This window comes from Python bivittatus, unplaced genomic scaffold (assembly GCF_059951505.1).
Source record: "Python bivittatus isolate LINGU-HERP-01145 unplaced genomic scaffold, Pbiv_v1 ctg000610_np1212, whole genome shotgun sequence".
In the NCBI taxonomy this organism is placed as follows: Eukaryota; Metazoa; Chordata; class Lepidosauria; order Squamata; family Pythonidae; genus Python; species Python bivittatus.
In genome coordinates, this window is record NW_028277088.1 from 43,980,648 (window position 1) to 43,998,700 (window position 18,053).

Sequence of the window (18,053 nt, forward strand, 5' to 3'; positions counted from 1 at the left end):
CGACCCAAAAGGATAACATGGTTGATGGTATTGAAAGCTGCTGAGAGGTCAAGAAGAGCAAGGATGGATGCACTACCCACATCCTACTCTAGCCAGAGATCATCCAAATAATTGCTCCTTCTGTAGTTTTATATCTTCAAGACAATACTGGTGACTACTCCTGATACATCCCATATATTGTCTTCTCTGAAATTCACAAATGGGGGAAATAGCTTTTTCAAGTTCATGTATTAGAATATCTTCTCACCAGAATCATGACTGTCCTTATCATGTAGGAAAAAACCGTTTTTCAAGTTGGCAGATTCTTGTTCTTTTTGGAGGGAGGGGCAGTTGTCATGATCACTAGTTTTGTGGCTTGTAGTTGAAAAGAATTTATTCCCTTCTGCAGGTGACACATGGACAGAGACACTGGCCTACGTGATGTTCTGGGGAAGTGCAAGTTTTGGAACTCTTGCTATCATCCTTTACAATGGCAAAGATTTTGTAGATGCACCTAGGCTAGTCCAAAAGGAGAAAATGGACTGAATTTGTGTGTGTGGAAAGCGGCTTGGTAGAGATGGCCCCTCAAGTCATACCTGGAGTCTCTACTGACCTGCTTTCCACACCAACTTGGGGGGGGGGGCAGGGTTAGCTTTCATCTTTAAAGGGTGAGAAAGTGATTCCACTGTGTTACTTGGTGGAGGGGACTAACTTTTTTGTCCTATAGTTGCAATGATTTTCAGAGTATTGCATTTGCTGGAGAACTTGCACACCCAAGAGATGGAAATGAAAGTCAGATAATGCTGTGGACTTACAGAGGGGGACTTGAATTCCTAAAGAAGTGTTATAGCCCAGCAGTATAGTATTTTAAGAAGTCTTAGCTCCATTTCTAAGGAGGATTATGTTCTTCTGATGTATCAAGAGATTTGTTTGTTGCTAAGTTATACTAAGGTATGTATCAGTTACCTTCTCTGATACGTGGAAAAGCTTTGCTTATTAACAGTAACAAATAATTGCTGCTTTACTAATTTCTGACTGGGTATCCATATGGTTAATTTGTAATTTTGCAAATGCAAAGTTGTATATTTTATTAACTCAGTCCAACACCATCTGTTTTCCTAGTTTTTCCTAAATAGAGAAAGTACTTTTTTCCCCTGATAAAAAGAATGTTTTTTCTACCAGCTATGGATCAGAATAATGCAATATTCTGTTAAAACATTGTTGAGAGGATGAGATGTACAACTGATTTTGCCTGGGATATGTCTTGTGCTGCTTTAATGACTACTGCCCTTAGCTTTAGATAACAAATTTCCATGTGATTTAAATTGTTTTGTCTTTTTTTAAAAGATGTACATGAAATCAAAGAATGTAAAAATGTTTATTTGAACCCTCTCACGCTAAAGGTCCAAAGTATTCATTTCTTTCTGAAGAATCTCAAATGTAGATGGATTTTTGAAGTTGGCAATCCAGTTTGCTATATCTGCTGCCTTGGTTTTAGTAAGAATAATCTGTGGAAAATTGAATAAATATTTGATAATTTTTTCTTGGGACAAATTCTATGTTTGCACTTGGGATCAGCATCAGCTTTTTGTGCATGCCATAACTATATTTATCTACAACTGTAACTCTCAAAATGAGTAAGCTATAATATAGTCTTATGCTGATTATTAATAAATATGTGTCTCAACTCTAGTGCTTCCAAGCTTTGTATTAAAATTATACCTAAATCAAGGACCAATTTTAAACCATTTTGTCATCCATTTTCTATTTGTGTTCAGAAGCAGATATGAATCAGCTTCAAGTGCAGTGGATTACTATATTTTTAGTAAATTCAGCTATATCTTCAAGATTGAAATTATGTATTTAAATACTAGGAGAATGTGTAGCAAGCTTTGGCAGATACAGGTTGCCTCTCCTAAGCTCAAACAAAGCTGACTGCTGCAATGTTTTCATCGTATGACAGTTGAACCTCCTACAGTATATGGACTTTGGAAACAGCAACTGCTAATTTTAACCTTCGAATGTTTATGGGATTTTTTGGGTTTATAATATTATCCTTTTAGTCATTTGTAATAAATATATGCAGTTCCTGTTTGCTTTTTAAATAATGGAGTTGGAAGAATGGTAATGCAGGTTTGAGTCTACTCAAATATGTGGAAAACACAAGGAAGCTGTGCATTAAATGTATGGTCTCAGTGTTGGATTTTTTTTTTTTAAAAGACTCTTCCTTGATTCTTCTGGTACATTTCTGATAAATAACTGGTTGCAGCAGAGAAGAAGACCTGAGCAGCTGTAGTTGCTAGACTGAAACTCAAATTCTTTAAATTTGGGGGTTGGGAGAATGTCTGTATTCCAGTGCACTACAAAAGAGGTTGCAAACAATGTACTTAGACAGTAATAAAACTTCAATTTTTTGTAAGTAGTGTCTTTTGTGTCTGAATTTTAAATAAACAATGGGCACATATATATAAGAAAATGCTGGTCTGGTATCCAAGTATCTATCATGAAAAGTAACATAGGCAATGTTAATTTACAGATAGTATTTACATTATGAAATTCCTTCTTCCATCAAATGTCAAAATTAGAAAACTATTCATACTGTATTATTTTAATATTCGGTATGACTTCCAGGTTGTTCTATGGCATTATGCTAAGTACACTGTTTTATACTCTCAATATCTGATTAGCCAATCACATATCAAATTGATGGAAGCAAATGAGCTCTTCTATTTCTACACAGACTCCTTTAGATGAAGGCTGGAATAAAGTAACTTCAGTCTCGGAATGAGAGAGAAAATGTAAAAGAAATTAAATAATGGATATAAACATTTAAGTCAAAATACATGGAATATCCTGTCCTGTGTTAGCTTGTGCTTATCAAATTCCCAAGCTGTAGAAGCGCTGCATTAATATTTTATGAAAGATAGTACATAGAAATAGGACTCATATGCCACCTGAAAGCTAAAATAAAATTTGTCCAGGTCTAGACAATGAGAAAACTGCAAGTCTGATTTAATGGTGCTTTATATACAGTCAGGTCCAGAAATATTGGGACATCGACACAATTCTAACATCTTTGGCTCTATACACCACCACAATGGATTTGGAATGAAACAAACACAATGTGCGTTAACTGCAGACTGTCAGCTTTAATTTGAGGGTATGTACATCCAACTCAGGTGAACGGTGTAGGAATTACAACAGTGTGCATATGTGCCCCCCACTTGTTAGGGGACCAAAAGTAATGGGACAACTGGCTTCTCAGCTGTTCCATGGCCAGGTGTGTGATATCCCCTCAGTACCCCAATTACAATGTGCAGATAAAAGGCCCAGAGTTCATTTCAAGTGTGCTATTTGCATTTGGAATCTGTTGCTGTCAACTCTCAAGATGAGATCCAAAGAGCTGTCACTATCAGTGAAGCAAGCCATCATTAGGCTGAAGAAACAAAACAAACCCATCAGAGAGATAGCAAGAACATTAGGCGTGGCCAAAACAACTGTTTGGAATATTCTCAAAAGAAGGAACGCACCGGTGAGCTCAGCAACACCAAAAGACCCGGGAGACAATGGAAAACTACTGTGGTGGATGACCGAAGAATCCTTTCCCTGGTGAAGAAAACACCCTTCACAACAGTTGGCCAGATCAAGAACACTCTCCAGGAGGTAGGTGTATGTGTGTCAAAGTCAACAATCAAAAGAAGACTTCACCAGAGTGAATACAGAGGGTTCACCACAAGATGTAAACCATTGGTGAGCCTCAAAAACAGGAAGGCCAGATTAGAGTTTGCCAAACGACATCTAAAAGCCTTCACAGTTCTGGAACAACATCCTATGGACAGATGAGACCAAGATCAACTTGTACCAGAGTGCTGGGAAGAGAAGAGTATGGAGAAGGAAAGGAACTGCTCATGATCCTAAGCATACCACCTCATCAGTGAAGCGTGGTGGTGGTAGTGCCATGGCGTGGGCATGTATGGCTGCCAGTGGAACTGGTTCTCTTGTATTTATTGATGATGTGACTGCTGACAAAAGCAGCAGGATGAATTCTGCAGTGTTTCGGGCAATATTATCTGCTCACATTCAGCCAAATGCTGCAGAACTCATTGGACGGCGCTTCACAGTACAGATGGACAATGACCCAAAGCATACTGCAAAAGCAACCAAAGAGTGTTTGAAGGGACAGAAGTGGAATGTTATGCAATGGCCAAGTCAATCACCTGACCTGAATCCCATTGAGCATGCATTTCACTTGCTGAAGACAAAACTGAAGGGAAAATGCCCCAAGAACAAGCAGGAACTGAAGACAGTTGCAGTAGAGGCCTGGCAGAGCATCACCAGGGATGAAACCCAGCGTTTGGTGATGTCTATGCGTTCCAGGCTTCAGGCTGTGATTGACTGCAACGGATTTGCAACCAAGTATTAAAAAGGGAGAGTTTGATTTATGATTATTATTCTGTCCCATTACTTTTGGTCCCCTAACAAGTGGGAGGCACATATGCACACTGTTGTAATTCCTACACCGTTCAGCTGAGTTGGATGTACATACCCTCAAATTAAAGCAGACAGTCTGCAGTTAAAGCACATTGTGTTTGTTTCATTCCAAATCCATTGTGGTGGTGTATAGAGCCAAAGATGTTAGAATTGTGTCGATGTCCCAATATTTCTGGACCTGACTGTACTTCTCAGAGGTTATTTTGCGTTTGAGTATATGAAAACAAAGTCCAGTGTGTTTTGGAGGTTTTGACCCCTCTTCAAAAAAAGGTGACCATTTCATGCAATGTGGTTTTGAGTGTTCCAGCAAGTCCAAATGCTGCAAGTAGCTCATGATTTTAAAACGTTTCCAGCCTAATCAGTGCAGCAGCAGTGACCATTTAACCTGTGACTGACTTAGAGTGGGGGGATTGTGGAAAAAGCAGGGCTTGAAGCATCATCTTTGGACCAGGATTGCAATGACTATGAGTGGAACCTCACTGGTAAGCATCTGGCTACTGGTCTCTGTTAGTTCCATTCAAGTCCGCTTTTAGTTTTGAAGCAGTATAGGGGCTGGTGCAAGCTTGGAAGGGAAGGAGAACAAACAATGATGCATTAACAAGAGGAAGAGTAATATTCTGCAAAATGCTTCCCAGTGAACAGGCTTCCTTTCTCTACCTGTACATGTAGGAATTTACTTCTCTGTGTGTTTAAAGACATTGATGGTTGTTATTTACTTAACTTTGATTGCCCTTTCCAGCAACAGCTGTTTACTTATAATAATAAAAAATAATAAAAATAATAATAAAAATATATCAGCCCCAAAGCCTTGCAATTGTTTATACTGAATGTCTGTTGTGGCTATGGGGAAAATGTATGGAGGATTATTTTTAAAAAAGGACTATGCTGAACTTAGTAAATAAGTTTGAAATGACCACAGTGAGCAACCAGGTTAGGGTTCTGTTTGCAGAAGCCGTCTGCAAAGAATTAAGATTGCAAGCAGGTGACTTATACTTGTACAAAGGTAGAAAGGAGTGTCGCCACCCTAATATGCTTTCTTGGCAATCAATTACCTATCTCATCAAGGCAATGGTCCTAAAGTATAACTGAAATGTTCAATTTGTATTAAAAAAAAGACTGTAACCTCATAACTATGGTTCAGTATTTGTTTTCTTAAAAAGTTGCTTGGATCCTCTGGTCTATGGAATGCATATGAAGCTCAATGTTTTTTATCACACCCCTATCTTGTATATGGAGATATCTCACAGTTTTAGTTTTACCTGCCCCAGGATGCTATAATTTGTGCTATTGTAATGGCTTCAACTTTATCTAGAGTAACTCAGATATTTTAAAAGGCCATTTCCAAAGTTGGACATACAGACCAGAACTGATGTGAAATTAGTTTATTGGCACACAATAAAGTTGGGTTGTATATGGACAATCAAATGATAGACATCTGGGGCAAAAAAAAATTAAATTAACATTAATAACATATCTGCTTAGGTTTATCCTAAGAATTAGTAACCAGAAGTACACAAGTTTTAATATCACAAGTATTGAACATATCTGTGGCTTAAGGCACAGGAATTCAACAAGAAATACAGCTACTAATTTTTCCTCCTTCAGTACAGATAATTCTATTTCTCGCAGTGTTTTTCTAAAAATTTATTTTAAAAGTTCGTATCATCTCAAATTGTTTCAAGTGCTCAAATTAAAGTTATAAAAGCAGCTACCTCTATAAACTGTCTCTATGTGTGCTCTTGGCTGATTCTGACTACCTGGAATTTCATACATCAGTGTCATCTCACTTCTGACATTAGGTAGTAGGGCTGGGATTTAAATAAAATGGAGAAATTACCAGATCAATTGTTTTCAAAATGTGTGCAATTTTTAGAGTTCAGGATCAAATCATAAAGGGGTCTCTGTTAGTTCCATTTTTAGAAGGGAAACTGCACTAAAAGGGTAACTTTTTGTGACTAAGCTCACTAAGAGAACACACTGAAAATACATTCCAAAGATTTCCAGAGCTCAAAACTGAAGAGCTAGTCACCAACTGGACCAGCTGATGAAATGTATATTGTATTTCCACAAATGACATGTGGAAACTATAAAAAGATTACTGACATACATACAGATCTGAAGGTCTACAAATTGGAAAGCAGTGTGTCATGATTTGCTTCTTATAAGTTCTTCTCAAATGATCCAAAAGAAATCATTCCTTCCCCATTTTTCAGCCTAAGGACACAGAAACTACAAATTATTCTGGATAATACTATATGTATTTTGTCAGTCTCCTATGTGCATAAAAGATCTTCATCCCATATTGTCAGCTGAGGGAAATGACTGCTCCCCAGAAATTACTGAGTTCCTTTAACAGGCTTCTGGGAACTTTAGCAGTACTAATAGTGATGCCAATAGGAAGCTACAGGACTGGTGCCTTTCTCTATATGCTTAAGATGGCAAGAATGGCAAAGCAAATGTTCATCTAGTGGGTAGCAACGATGACCATCTTCATCATTGAGTTCCATTCCACAGTCCTATATAAAAGAGATGGAAACAGAATAGCGATAAAGACACAGCTCGATTACTGTATATGTAAGTAACAATCAACCCATTCATATTAAAAGCAAGTCAATTATTAAAATATGCTACTGCCCTAAAAGTATTTGCCAGCAGTAGAACAATTATGTGATACTTAACTAAGGTCCTTTCCAGATAATATGGAGTATGGAGTCCTTTTTCAAGTGGAACACTTCTTATCAAGCTACCGTATTTTTCCGACTATAAGACGATACTTTTTTCTAAAATCCTTACCCTAAAAACTGAAGGGCTTCTTATTCAAGGAAGTCAGCTGAGAATCGCGGTTGCAAAACTGCCAAACTTTGTTTCTGCAGAGAGGCTTCTTCCTATTGCTAGCCTCCAATCACGAGTGGAAATAGCTTGTCTCCCAAACAGACTTCCTCCAATCACGAGCCTGATGTAACTGACGTCAGCTGATGCTGAACAAACCAATTAGAGGAAGTCTGTTTGCAGAGACAAGCTATCTGCAGTTTCACTCGTGCTTGAATGTAATCAATTATGCAAAAGAGCCTGGAAATAGAGCTGCAGAGAGATGGTTTGGACCTCTTCCCACCGAGTGTATCAGGTAAATGTTAACTGATTACTAAATAAAAATGTGTTCTGCACTATCTTTAAAATATTGATTTTTTAATTTTGGGCTGGAAAAGTGGGGGTCGTCTTGTACAAGTGGGGGGCGTCTATTGTCGGAAAAATACGGTACTTGGTTCATTATGTTGGGGAAACTGAGTACCAGGCATTTCTACTCTGGAGAATTAGCTAAGTTCAAACTTTGATTCATTAAGAAAATATAATATTTTGTGATAGCTAATCCAATATACCCAGAACTGCCTGAGTGTGCAAATATCACAAGCATCTGTTTATTATAATTAGGTATTATAATTTTGGGGGGGGAGAGGAGTAGAAACCCACAATGTCATTAATGAAACCTTTATCAGCAGAACTAAGATGACCACAATCTGGCTTTTTGGCCATAAAACTTTCAATCAGAAGATTGTGCTTATCCCAAGTATAAGATGAAATAAACTTCTATTTATAGCAGGCATAAATAATACAAAACATATGGGTATTTTAAAAAGTTCAGGACATGATTTTTTCCCCCAAATCTCCACAATTTTTTCCTGTTCAGCACATGATTGTCCTGAATAGGAAAAAATTGTGGAGATTTGGGGGAAAAAAACCTAGATATTTTACTCATTTTCTGGTATGGTGTAAACACACAAATTCTAAAATAATATTTCTGGATATCACAGTTATTCAAATATAGCAGAATTACAGAATATGCAGATGTGTAATAAATATAATTTTAGGGAAATTTTCACATTAATCTATAGAATAGAGTGGTGCTGGATTAGATTATAGTTTATAAAAGTAGAGCTGCAATTTCTAGTCAGATCTTTTTAAAGATATGCCAAACTAGCTATTAAAAGTTAAATTGCTTCCAAAGCAATGTCATCTTACAGCCGGACTAAGCTAACTACACTAACTCCACTAGGAAATACCAAAATCCTGATACTCATATTAATACAATACCAATGGAGAAATGTTCCTGCTGCCAAGGAGTTTACTATTACAACTGTGCATAAAACAGAAAAGTGTGTTTTACTCAGAACCCAAAACAGCACCACTAAAACAAACTGAAGAGGTTCACAAAAATTTATAATCAAGGAACTTTCTGGTAGGGGAAGTTATTATTTGAAGCACTTCCAACAATATGACAATTTAGAGCTTCTGTAAACTAAATAGAACACTAAGAGAAAGCAGCAAATGAGCAGATCTTACCTCAGCTCAAACGGAACATGGATATACCAACTTGTGTCAGACTGATCTGTGGTACTTCACAAGTGGCACATACTTCAATTGAACTTAAACATAAAATGTTAAGGTAGCTGTTTGATTAAAACCGCACTCCAAAGTCTAATGCAGTAGAATTTTAAAATCAGGAAGCCCGATTTCCACATTGTGTATCTCCAGTGTATGCACAGAAACCATTATATGCATCCAACTAGCTTTGCTGAGGAGCAAAAATCACACACTGAGTGCATTATCTAAAATCTCAGCATTCCCAGGCTGGATTTCCAGCACTTGAGGAATAAGAGTTTTCAACTATGGATATATACAATTCTTAGAATTCTTAGAAACTGTTAGTTTTGTTTAATACAGTGTCTATGAACAGTGTACCTACCTCACAGTGGTAACACTCTACATGGTAATCCTTGTCCATTGACACCACACGGATAGTCTCATCAGAGCCCTATAAAAGTTTGTTTAAAGGAGAGATGCTGACATAGGTTTACATTGAATTGTTCTGACTCCTGTGAAACATTCTTCTGGCAAAAGTAAAATTGGAACCAATAAATGTATACTGCTACTATAAACATCAAATATCATTTAAAAAAATATTATAGATAAAACTATTTCAAAGTTCTGACAGTGGCTCCAAAGAAGACAAATCAAATGGCCAATTCTTGATTACATTGTTTAAACAAGATACAAAATTTAATATGAATCGCATTTGAGCATTCTGGGTTACCTGCCTAGATTCTCTGTCATTTATACTGGGTGATAAATGTTAATTGGCTGCTGAGAAAGCTTCTAGGAATTATTAACTCATGTAAATGAAAGCATCTGTATACCATCAAAAGCCCTGAGTCTTAAACTTATCAATATTATTCAAAAAATCAAAGGGCACCAACTCCAATTTATCCCAGTTTACATAACAACCAGACAATGTAATAATTTTTTGCATTAAAGAAATGATAATTGTAATAGAAACATGGGGTATATTAATATTATGTAAAGCATTATGAAAATACGGAACTGACTTTTACTATACTTCACCTACTATAATATATCTAATATTATCAAAGGGTTTAATACCTCAAACATGGTATTCTGAAACCAAATTAAAAGAAAAAGGAACAAAACAGGAAAGAAATATTCTTGACATCTCCCATAACACAAACTATGTATGAGATCCTCATGAAGAGAGAAAAATAAAACTTGCTCCAATTCAAAACCTTTCCAAAACCACAGTTAAAAAGAGAATCTTCTCTCATTTACCCTTCTGTAAATCACATAAAAGCTTTCCCAGCATCTTAAAAGATAAAAGCAGCTGGATCCTGCCTATTATGAGAAAGTGTAGAGTTGAATATTATCAGATTTTTGACAGCCCTATATAAACAACCAAATGGATATAAGCTGAAGGTGATATGCCAATTCTTATTGTTAATTTTTTAAGGCCACCAATGGCTTTTCATATTCCTATTTACCAAAACAATATTTCCTTAATTAGAACACAGTAAGAGGCACTTTCCCAACTTGGGGAGAAAATCATCATATGAACTTAGGTTAAAAAGAAAAGATACAGATCTATTTAAAAGCAGTTCATTATATACTTCCAATTAAGTAGAATACAAAGAAATATAATTACTCACTTCAGTTGGCAGAATGGGATGACCACAAGCTGCACATTTTGGTGCCAAAACTCTTCATAAAAATAAAAAACAAGTTTCAAAGATGAAACAATCTAAGATTCAATCAGTTTTTAAATTGTTTCAGTGTCATTTTTTTTTAAAAAAGTCATTTCTGATAGCATTTAAAATTTTACACTAAATCTCCAGTTTTCTTCTAAACTACAGTCTGATCGATTCCTCCATGTCAGACTACAATTCTTGTAGCCTTGCTTACATTTCTGCATATTCCTCTACTCAAAATAAAAGCATTTGCAAGAACAGTTGTGCTACAAGGCCAAACTATAATCTCTCTCCTTATTTTGCAATTTTTTTAAACTTGAGGGGAACATTCAAAAACAGCAAAGTCTAATAATAGCTTAAGCTGATATCATTCAGAATAATACTTCAGTATTCTGCTATCTCATTCTGCTGAATTTGTAGAAGAAGCCTACAAATGTAGGAAATCAGACAAATGTAGAGTTGAAAGCAGGTGTTCTATTAAAGGGATCAGGAAATAATGGCTGTAACTGACAAGTCTCATTGGCTATGCAGGCTATGGTTAAGGATGCTGAAGTCTGACATCATCTACTGGGCCACAGGTTCACTACTCCTGTCTTAACAATGAAAATAAATATGGCACTGAAATTCTTCACTTTTTAATTATTTAATTATACATTCCCTTAAGTTCTCTCTGAAAACTTCAATTTTTTTCCAATTTTTTGCTTTCAAGGCATGAAGATGCTTTAGTTTTATCCATCCATCCATCCATCCATCCATCCATCCATCCATCCATCCATCCATCCATCCATCCATCTTATATGGCTGCCCATCTCAACAAGTGACTCTGGGTGGCGAACAGAGTTAAAATAATATAAAACAGTTATAAACATTACAAAAGTTAAAATACACAGCGGTCAAGCAACATCAACTCAAATCACTAGCACAAGAAGTGGGTCCCTGCACACCCTTGGGGCCCCAGGCCCAGAACCAGGTCTTCAGGGCCTTACGAAAGGCTAGCAGGGTTGAGGCCATCCTGAACTCCGGAGGTAGAATGTTCCACGGGCTGGGCGCTACGGCAGACAAGGCATGTCTTCTAGCCAACCAACATTCTTTGATTTTATCAGAACATCTGCTACATCATAGCAATAATTTAGAAACAAGTTATATATCTATTGTTCAGGCCATGGTCCTCCCTTACTTAGAAACTTAAGTACTATTGTATTCTTGCTGGTTGCTTTAGTTCAATGCAACTTAACTCCACATATGAAACTGCGATAAATGCTTGTATTTGCATTTTACACTTTTTTATTTCTACCATTTCCTCACTTTCCTATGTCTTCCTGTGCCATATTTTAGAATGCAAGAATTTCAGTGTAGAGATCCAATACATGTTAAGGTCCCCTCATACATAATAATAAAAAATGCTTGATGATTCTGTTGGCTATTTTTAATTAGAACTGCTTCAGACTTTGAACTTCAAGAAGTTTTAGCAAAGAGAAGTCATTTAAATGTGATAATGGGTCATTTAAATGTGGTAAAAACAAAGCAAAACTTTTAGGGGACCTTGTTCAGCAATCCCACTCTATACAGCTGGCTTCTCCCATACAAAACCTTTCTTCACCCTCTCCCAGTTCCAGTGGAACTTGTAGTAATGAAGAGGGCTGATGAAACTTACTTCTAGAGGGAGAATATGATGAAAATGTATGTTCCTGGTATTTTGATGATCTTTCCTATGCCCCCATTTTCATCAAACACCAATGGTATTCCAAACCAATTTACTTGGACACAAACTATATCAATTGCAACTTTTCAAATTTAATTTTTCCTTACTTGTGGTAATCTCGGACACAGTAGATTTTGTTCTCACTGTCTACTGTGAATGGCACTCCATCAAGACAGTCATTACAAATCACACAGCGGAAGCAGCCTGGATGGTATGACTTTCCCAAAGCTTGCAAAATCTATAATAAGAGATTCAAAGTTTACTCCTTTTTTAAAACCATGCAGAGTTTTAAAAATCATTTCTAAAAAATGCAAAGGATTAAATGAATGTTAATCAGGACTGTATTCGCATCAGAAGCATGTGAATAGCAGGTTTCATCTTAAAATGGTGTAGTGTTGCCTAGAGCTTGGTAATCAATTGGGATTTATGCCGGGGAAAGCTCTTCATTTAATCAGAGTTTTACCACATGGTAATAGTCTCAGCATAGCATAACCACAGCAAACAGCAGCCATTAAAGAAAATCTCCATATTCGAGTTATAACATGTAAACCAGCTCTGAGTCTTACATAGCGCTTGATCTTATTGGACCTTAATTTTTGATACACTGGACAACTTCCGAGAATAGTGTCAAATCAGCCATTCAAATCAGTTTTTGAGATAATAGTAACCATACTATTAATGAATGCCAGGAGAAAATAATGTATTATTTCTATGCAAATTGATGTGATGTCATTGAGGGTCAATTCTTTTCTGCATTTATGCTGCTTTACTGGATGCTGCTTATGAAGACTGGAATCTATGGGAGAAAAAAATAATAATTTTGCCAAAAAACACCAATCTAAAAGTTCCAATATGTTGGACTGTACTGATTCATTTTGGAAGGAACATTTTGCTTGAGTAAAAAGGTTCCCCTAATTAGTCTGCAAACTGGCTTTAATTCATTTTTAACTCAAGAACGTATAAAAATGAAGGTAGCAAGTATGGTGTTAGTCAATAAATTTCATCCTATATAAGAAACAATAAGGGAAAGGCTTCTGTCAACAAGATGTTTGTTATAATGTAACATCTAAAAACAAGAAGTATGCTTTTTTTCTTTAAAACAACTTTTTCTTGTCTATAATTTTTCCTGAGGTAATTGAGTAAATGACTAAAATTCTGTTTAATTGACTAGGATTTTTAAAACAAGATACTAACTCTAGCTGTACTGCAAAATCCTTTTCCACCCTATTCAAGAGCCTACAAAGAAAACAGTAAGGATATACATAGGATAACTACAGAATATATAAAAACAAATAATCTCAAATATCTTGTTTTAACGAGTAAAAACCTATTAAAGTAGAAGAAAATTCAGAAAGATACCACAGGCAAAAAAACCATACTACTAATTTACTGCATTTTCTCTTAGTTGCTTACATAAATATATTTAGAATTTTTTCCTGCCTGTTCTTCTTAAAAAATAATACATCTCATAAACTAAATTGCAACATCGAATCAGCACATTTATCTTTTTGTTAGTGCATTATTCTACACTGTTCTTTTTCCCAGTGTGGCTTTTTTCACATATAAAATGTCCCTTACCATATCCATGATCAAATGGCCACATATGAAGCACCGATCAGCTGACTGCTGGAAGCCTGAATACTGCAGTTGGAAAAAAAAAAAGAGGAAAAAAAAATCAGAACTGTTTAAGTGTAAAGACTTTCTTACTTTGTAATACGAAGTTAGACCAGCAAACGGGGATGAGGACAAATGTTCTCCCCCAACCCTTTGAGTCTTAAAAGCTGTTCTCATTTGCTTACTTTTTTAAAGCTTCCTAAATGCTATACCATGTAGCGACTAAGAAAGCAAAGTGTCTAGTTCAAATCTCAGCTCAATATAAACATTACTGATCTCTTTTCCAAACATCCAGGGTAAATAAAGCTAAGTAGCCTTACTTGTTAGTGAGAGACACGTGAATGCTCAGCAAGTATACTTAAAACCCAAACATTTTTAGTAGAAGCACAGGCATCTGGTACAAACCCCAGTGACAAAAAAAATGATAAAATGCTCTTGATGATGTCACGTTGCAAACCCCACCCTTTCATACTTGCATCTTGATGTCAGACACAACTATGTAAGGCACATGGCTTGCGTCACAGTGCAAAGCGTCACTTGATGCAAGAGTAGAAGTGAGACAAGAAAATACACATTTGGTGTTCCTATTAAGTATTTTATATTCTTAGGGGAACATATGAACAACAATCTAGAATCTATTTTTATGCACCTGTAGCTATAAGCACAGGTTAATCATAAATAAATATCACAACAGCACATTTATGAAAGATAAGTCCTCGGTACTGATTGCTTCATTTAATCTTCTCATCTTTTACAGAGACACTTAATCAGAGGAAGTTGATGAGAACTGATTTTTAACTCTTTACATTACTCTTTAAATAAATCAAAGAGCGCATAGAGCTGCCTGTGAAATACATCCAGCCCGCAATTTTGCCGTGTATTGAAATACATATAACCTAGCCCACTAGCAACAGGTGTCTTGTGCTGCCATTTGTATATTGAATAGAGTCCCCTCACTGCTGACAAAAAAGAATATTTTTCCTCCGTCATCAGTATCATGGAAAAGACTGCAGCATACTCACCAGAAAGTCTTCTTCACAAAACACTTTCCCATTAACAAAATAAAAGGCTTTCCCTCTTAACTTTCGGCCTAGAGGGAAACAAAAACATAAAATCAAATGTTAAAAAATGAACAGTGCATATAGAAGCTAGAAATAAAAGTGTTCTGATGTATATACTGGTGCAAAATAACAACTCATCTGAGCAGTTCAGGTCACGAAAAAATGATGTGCTGAAAATTTATGCAGCCACGTACATGAAATAGGGATGGATTTTCCTTGGGCACACAATGAACTTTAGTTTCACTCTGTCTTCATATAGTTTTGCTCCAATATAACATGGGGACTCAAAGTTACCTTAGCCATGCAAAGCTGGGCGCATGCATGATTACACTTGTAATAAATAGAAAATAACTTCCCATTTCATTTATCATGTAACTGACACCATATTACTGTGCACACCTGAATGCACAGCAATATTTTAGATTGTAAGTCTTAAGACAGGAACTTTCTTGCTACACGAACAGCCTTTCTGGCTACAGGATGGCATAATTATGCTATAAAATATTTACAATGAAGTTTACATTCCAAATAAGAACACTGTCATTTAACAACAAGCTGCAATCAAGACCAATATTTAGTATTTTAAAGGCCTACATCTCACTCCTCCTTTTCCCTTCCTCTATGTTTCTCTTCTTGTAAAACTTAACTAAATGAGAGTGGTGCCTTTAACAGAAAGCCATTTAAGACAGAGCATGATCAGATTACTGAGTCACAACTCAGTAGTTAATCAATGCTCTAATGTTTGAAAATACACGAAGCCAACAAGAGCAGAATATATACATACAACTTCTTTTATCAGCTTGAGTTGAAGGAAACTAGCTTTTAATTCCTGAACTCACTGCATTAACATGGGAGGGCGCCTCCAAAACAGGTGATCAATGTGAAACACAATATACCCATATCTGAGATTTTGAGCAATTTTCAGTATTTTTCATTGCCAAATCTTTTTTGTTAGACACACAAGCTATGTAAAAAGAAGCATACCTGTGTCCTGTTCACAGTTGTTAGCATGAAATAAAAAAGGCAGTTTGAAAACCAGTATCTCAAAAATGATACAGATGCACACACAAGGATGTTATAGCTTAAACGCACTACACTGTCTAAATACATATAGGTCATATACGAATACATTAAGCTTTTAACAGGGGACAGCTGAAATCTCAATCTAACATAGCATTTATACCTAAAAGCCTGGATGATGGTGACTGGTAATTAAAAAAGCTGGCAGCAAGGCAAAAAAGCCTTTTTGGTGCTGGCATCCTCCTTGTGTTAGGCACACCTCAGAGAGGTACAGCAGTATCTACTTAACTATAATTTTGGCACTAGAAAAAAGTGCCCAGGCTTTTAACCAGCTAAAGCTATTGACATAGGGGCATGAGGCTACCTCATCTGCCTACTGAAACACTCGTATGACAACCAGGAAGCAAGAGCTAGAATGGAAAACGGAGTAATTAAATGTGTCAAAAATGGGAAAGGAGCATGCCAAGGTTGTCTATTGCCCCCTAATTTATTTAATCATATATATAAGCAAAATATATCATGAGAAATGCCAAGCCAAAAGAAATAGAAATGAGAATTTAAATTGCTGGGAGAAACATCAAAAATATCAGACATGATGGCTGGAAGTAAGGAAGACTTAAGGACTCTCTTGTTGAAGGTGAAATAAGGGAATCAAAACCCAGCCTGCTGTTCAATATTAAAAAGAAAGAAAGATATTATCAATAGATAATGCCAGCCCAATTCAATCAGACAGAGAAGTTGTAGCAGCAATAGATTTTATCTTTCTAGGCTCAAAAATTCACAGAGATAATGACCATAGCCATGAAATAGAGGTATCTGCTACTTGGGAAAAAGACTATGACACCCTATGACAAAATATTAGAGTGCAAAGAATCACGCTTGCAACCAAAGTACTTATTGTCAAGGGCATATTTTTGCCAGTTGTAACATATGGCCATAAAAGCTGGACCACCAGAAGGCTGTATAAAGAGAAATTGATGCCTTTATATTGTGGTGTTGGAAAAAATTCTTGAATCATTGCAAGAAGGCAATACTGAAATGAAGTAAGATCAGATTGCTCACTGGAATAATGAATCTAAAGCTTTGATATTCATTTTATTATATTACTCTTATTATACTTTATTTTATTTACTGGGGCTTTTATGCCACTGCAATCCATCATGATTTTGACAGACTTCCTTGGCTTTAGAATTAATTATGGAAGTGAGGTTGCATAAAATTATAACTCAATCCATGAAGTGCAATTGTATAATTCAGTATTAGTGGGTTTCCCCCTACTCTATAAATGCAAGCAGGAAGAGTGATTTATATGCTCAGAGTATTCTCTTTGATTCCAGTTTTCTTTGTAGGAAAAAGGGTGAAAAAAAAAATCTCCTGCAGTTGACATTATGGAAATGCAGACATACTGCTTGGTATGCAAAATTTATAACAAAATCTCTTTTATGACTAAAACCGCTATTAAAAGGTTACAAAACAAAATATGCCTAGAAACCTGTTTGTTGGTCTCAGTTCAATGATTTAAAAGTCCAAGTGATTTTAAAGTGGGCAGATTTCCAAAAGGGCAGAGCAAGAGAATGAATAATGAAAATACAACCCACTGAAATGTCCCTTTAATGGGTGCTGTACTCAGACCATTTTGGGGGGATGAAGGTCCTGAATAAAGAACTTATTTTGGAAAACTGCCACTATCATATGACAACCAAAGTCATTTAACAGGAATTCTGTGTTGTGTCTATTTTAAAAACTTGGCTGCAGTGCTAGGGTATGACTAGATGATACAATTTATATTATTACATTATCTATGAGAATGTGCCCAACAGACTATTATATCTTTGTTATCCATGGCTTTCCCCTCTCAATCCTAACACAAAAGGGGCTTGCAAGGCTCAATTTTGTTTGCAGAAACACACCTGAAAGCAAAGATGCAAAGACAGTGAGAGAAAAGCAATCAACACAGAGGAGCGCAATCTATATACAGATAGTCCTCATTTAGCGACTGCCTCGTTAGTGACCATTTGCAGTTACGATGGTGATGAAAAGTAGCTTTACAGCCAATCCTTGCATTTATAATCTTTGCAGGTCTGTAAAGCAAAGGAAAGCTGAAGTACAGGTAGCCCTCGCTTACTGATCAGTCATTCAGCGACCATTCGAAGT

General features: G+C 36.2%; 2 protein-coding genes across 3 annotated transcripts in view; one reads left to right on the forward strand and one right to left on the reverse strand.

Moving 5' to 3' along the window:
- Positions 1-2,398, forward strand: part of SACM1L (SAC1 like phosphatidylinositide phosphatase) — a 35,349-nt gene extending 32,951 nt beyond the window's left edge. Inside the window, exon 20 of the mRNA XM_088150912.1 lies at positions 389-2,398. Coding sequence (XP_088007038.1) covers positions 389-525 — 137 coding nt within the window. The 3' untranslated portion in view covers positions 526-2,398. The remainder of the gene's footprint in view (positions 1-388) is intronic.
- Positions 2,399-5,837: 3,439 nt separating this feature from the next.
- The window catches only part of LIMD1 (LIM domain containing 1), a 41,127-nt gene continuing 28,911 nt past the window's right edge, over positions 5,838-18,053 (reverse strand). For both annotated transcript variants that reach the window (XM_007424995.4, XM_088150913.1), the window contains exons 4-9: positions 14,841-14,908; positions 13,783-13,845; positions 12,312-12,442; positions 10,464-10,515; positions 9,212-9,280; positions 5,838-6,986 (exon numbers count right to left, since the gene is read on the reverse strand). In XM_007424995.4, the coding sequence (XP_007425057.1) occupies positions 6,849-6,986; positions 9,212-9,280; positions 10,464-10,515; positions 12,312-12,442; positions 13,783-13,845; positions 14,841-14,908 (521 nt within the window). In that variant the 3' untranslated portion in view covers positions 5,838-6,848. The remainder of the gene's footprint in view (positions 6,987-9,211; positions 9,281-10,463; positions 10,516-12,311; positions 12,443-13,782; positions 13,846-14,840; positions 14,909-18,053) is intronic.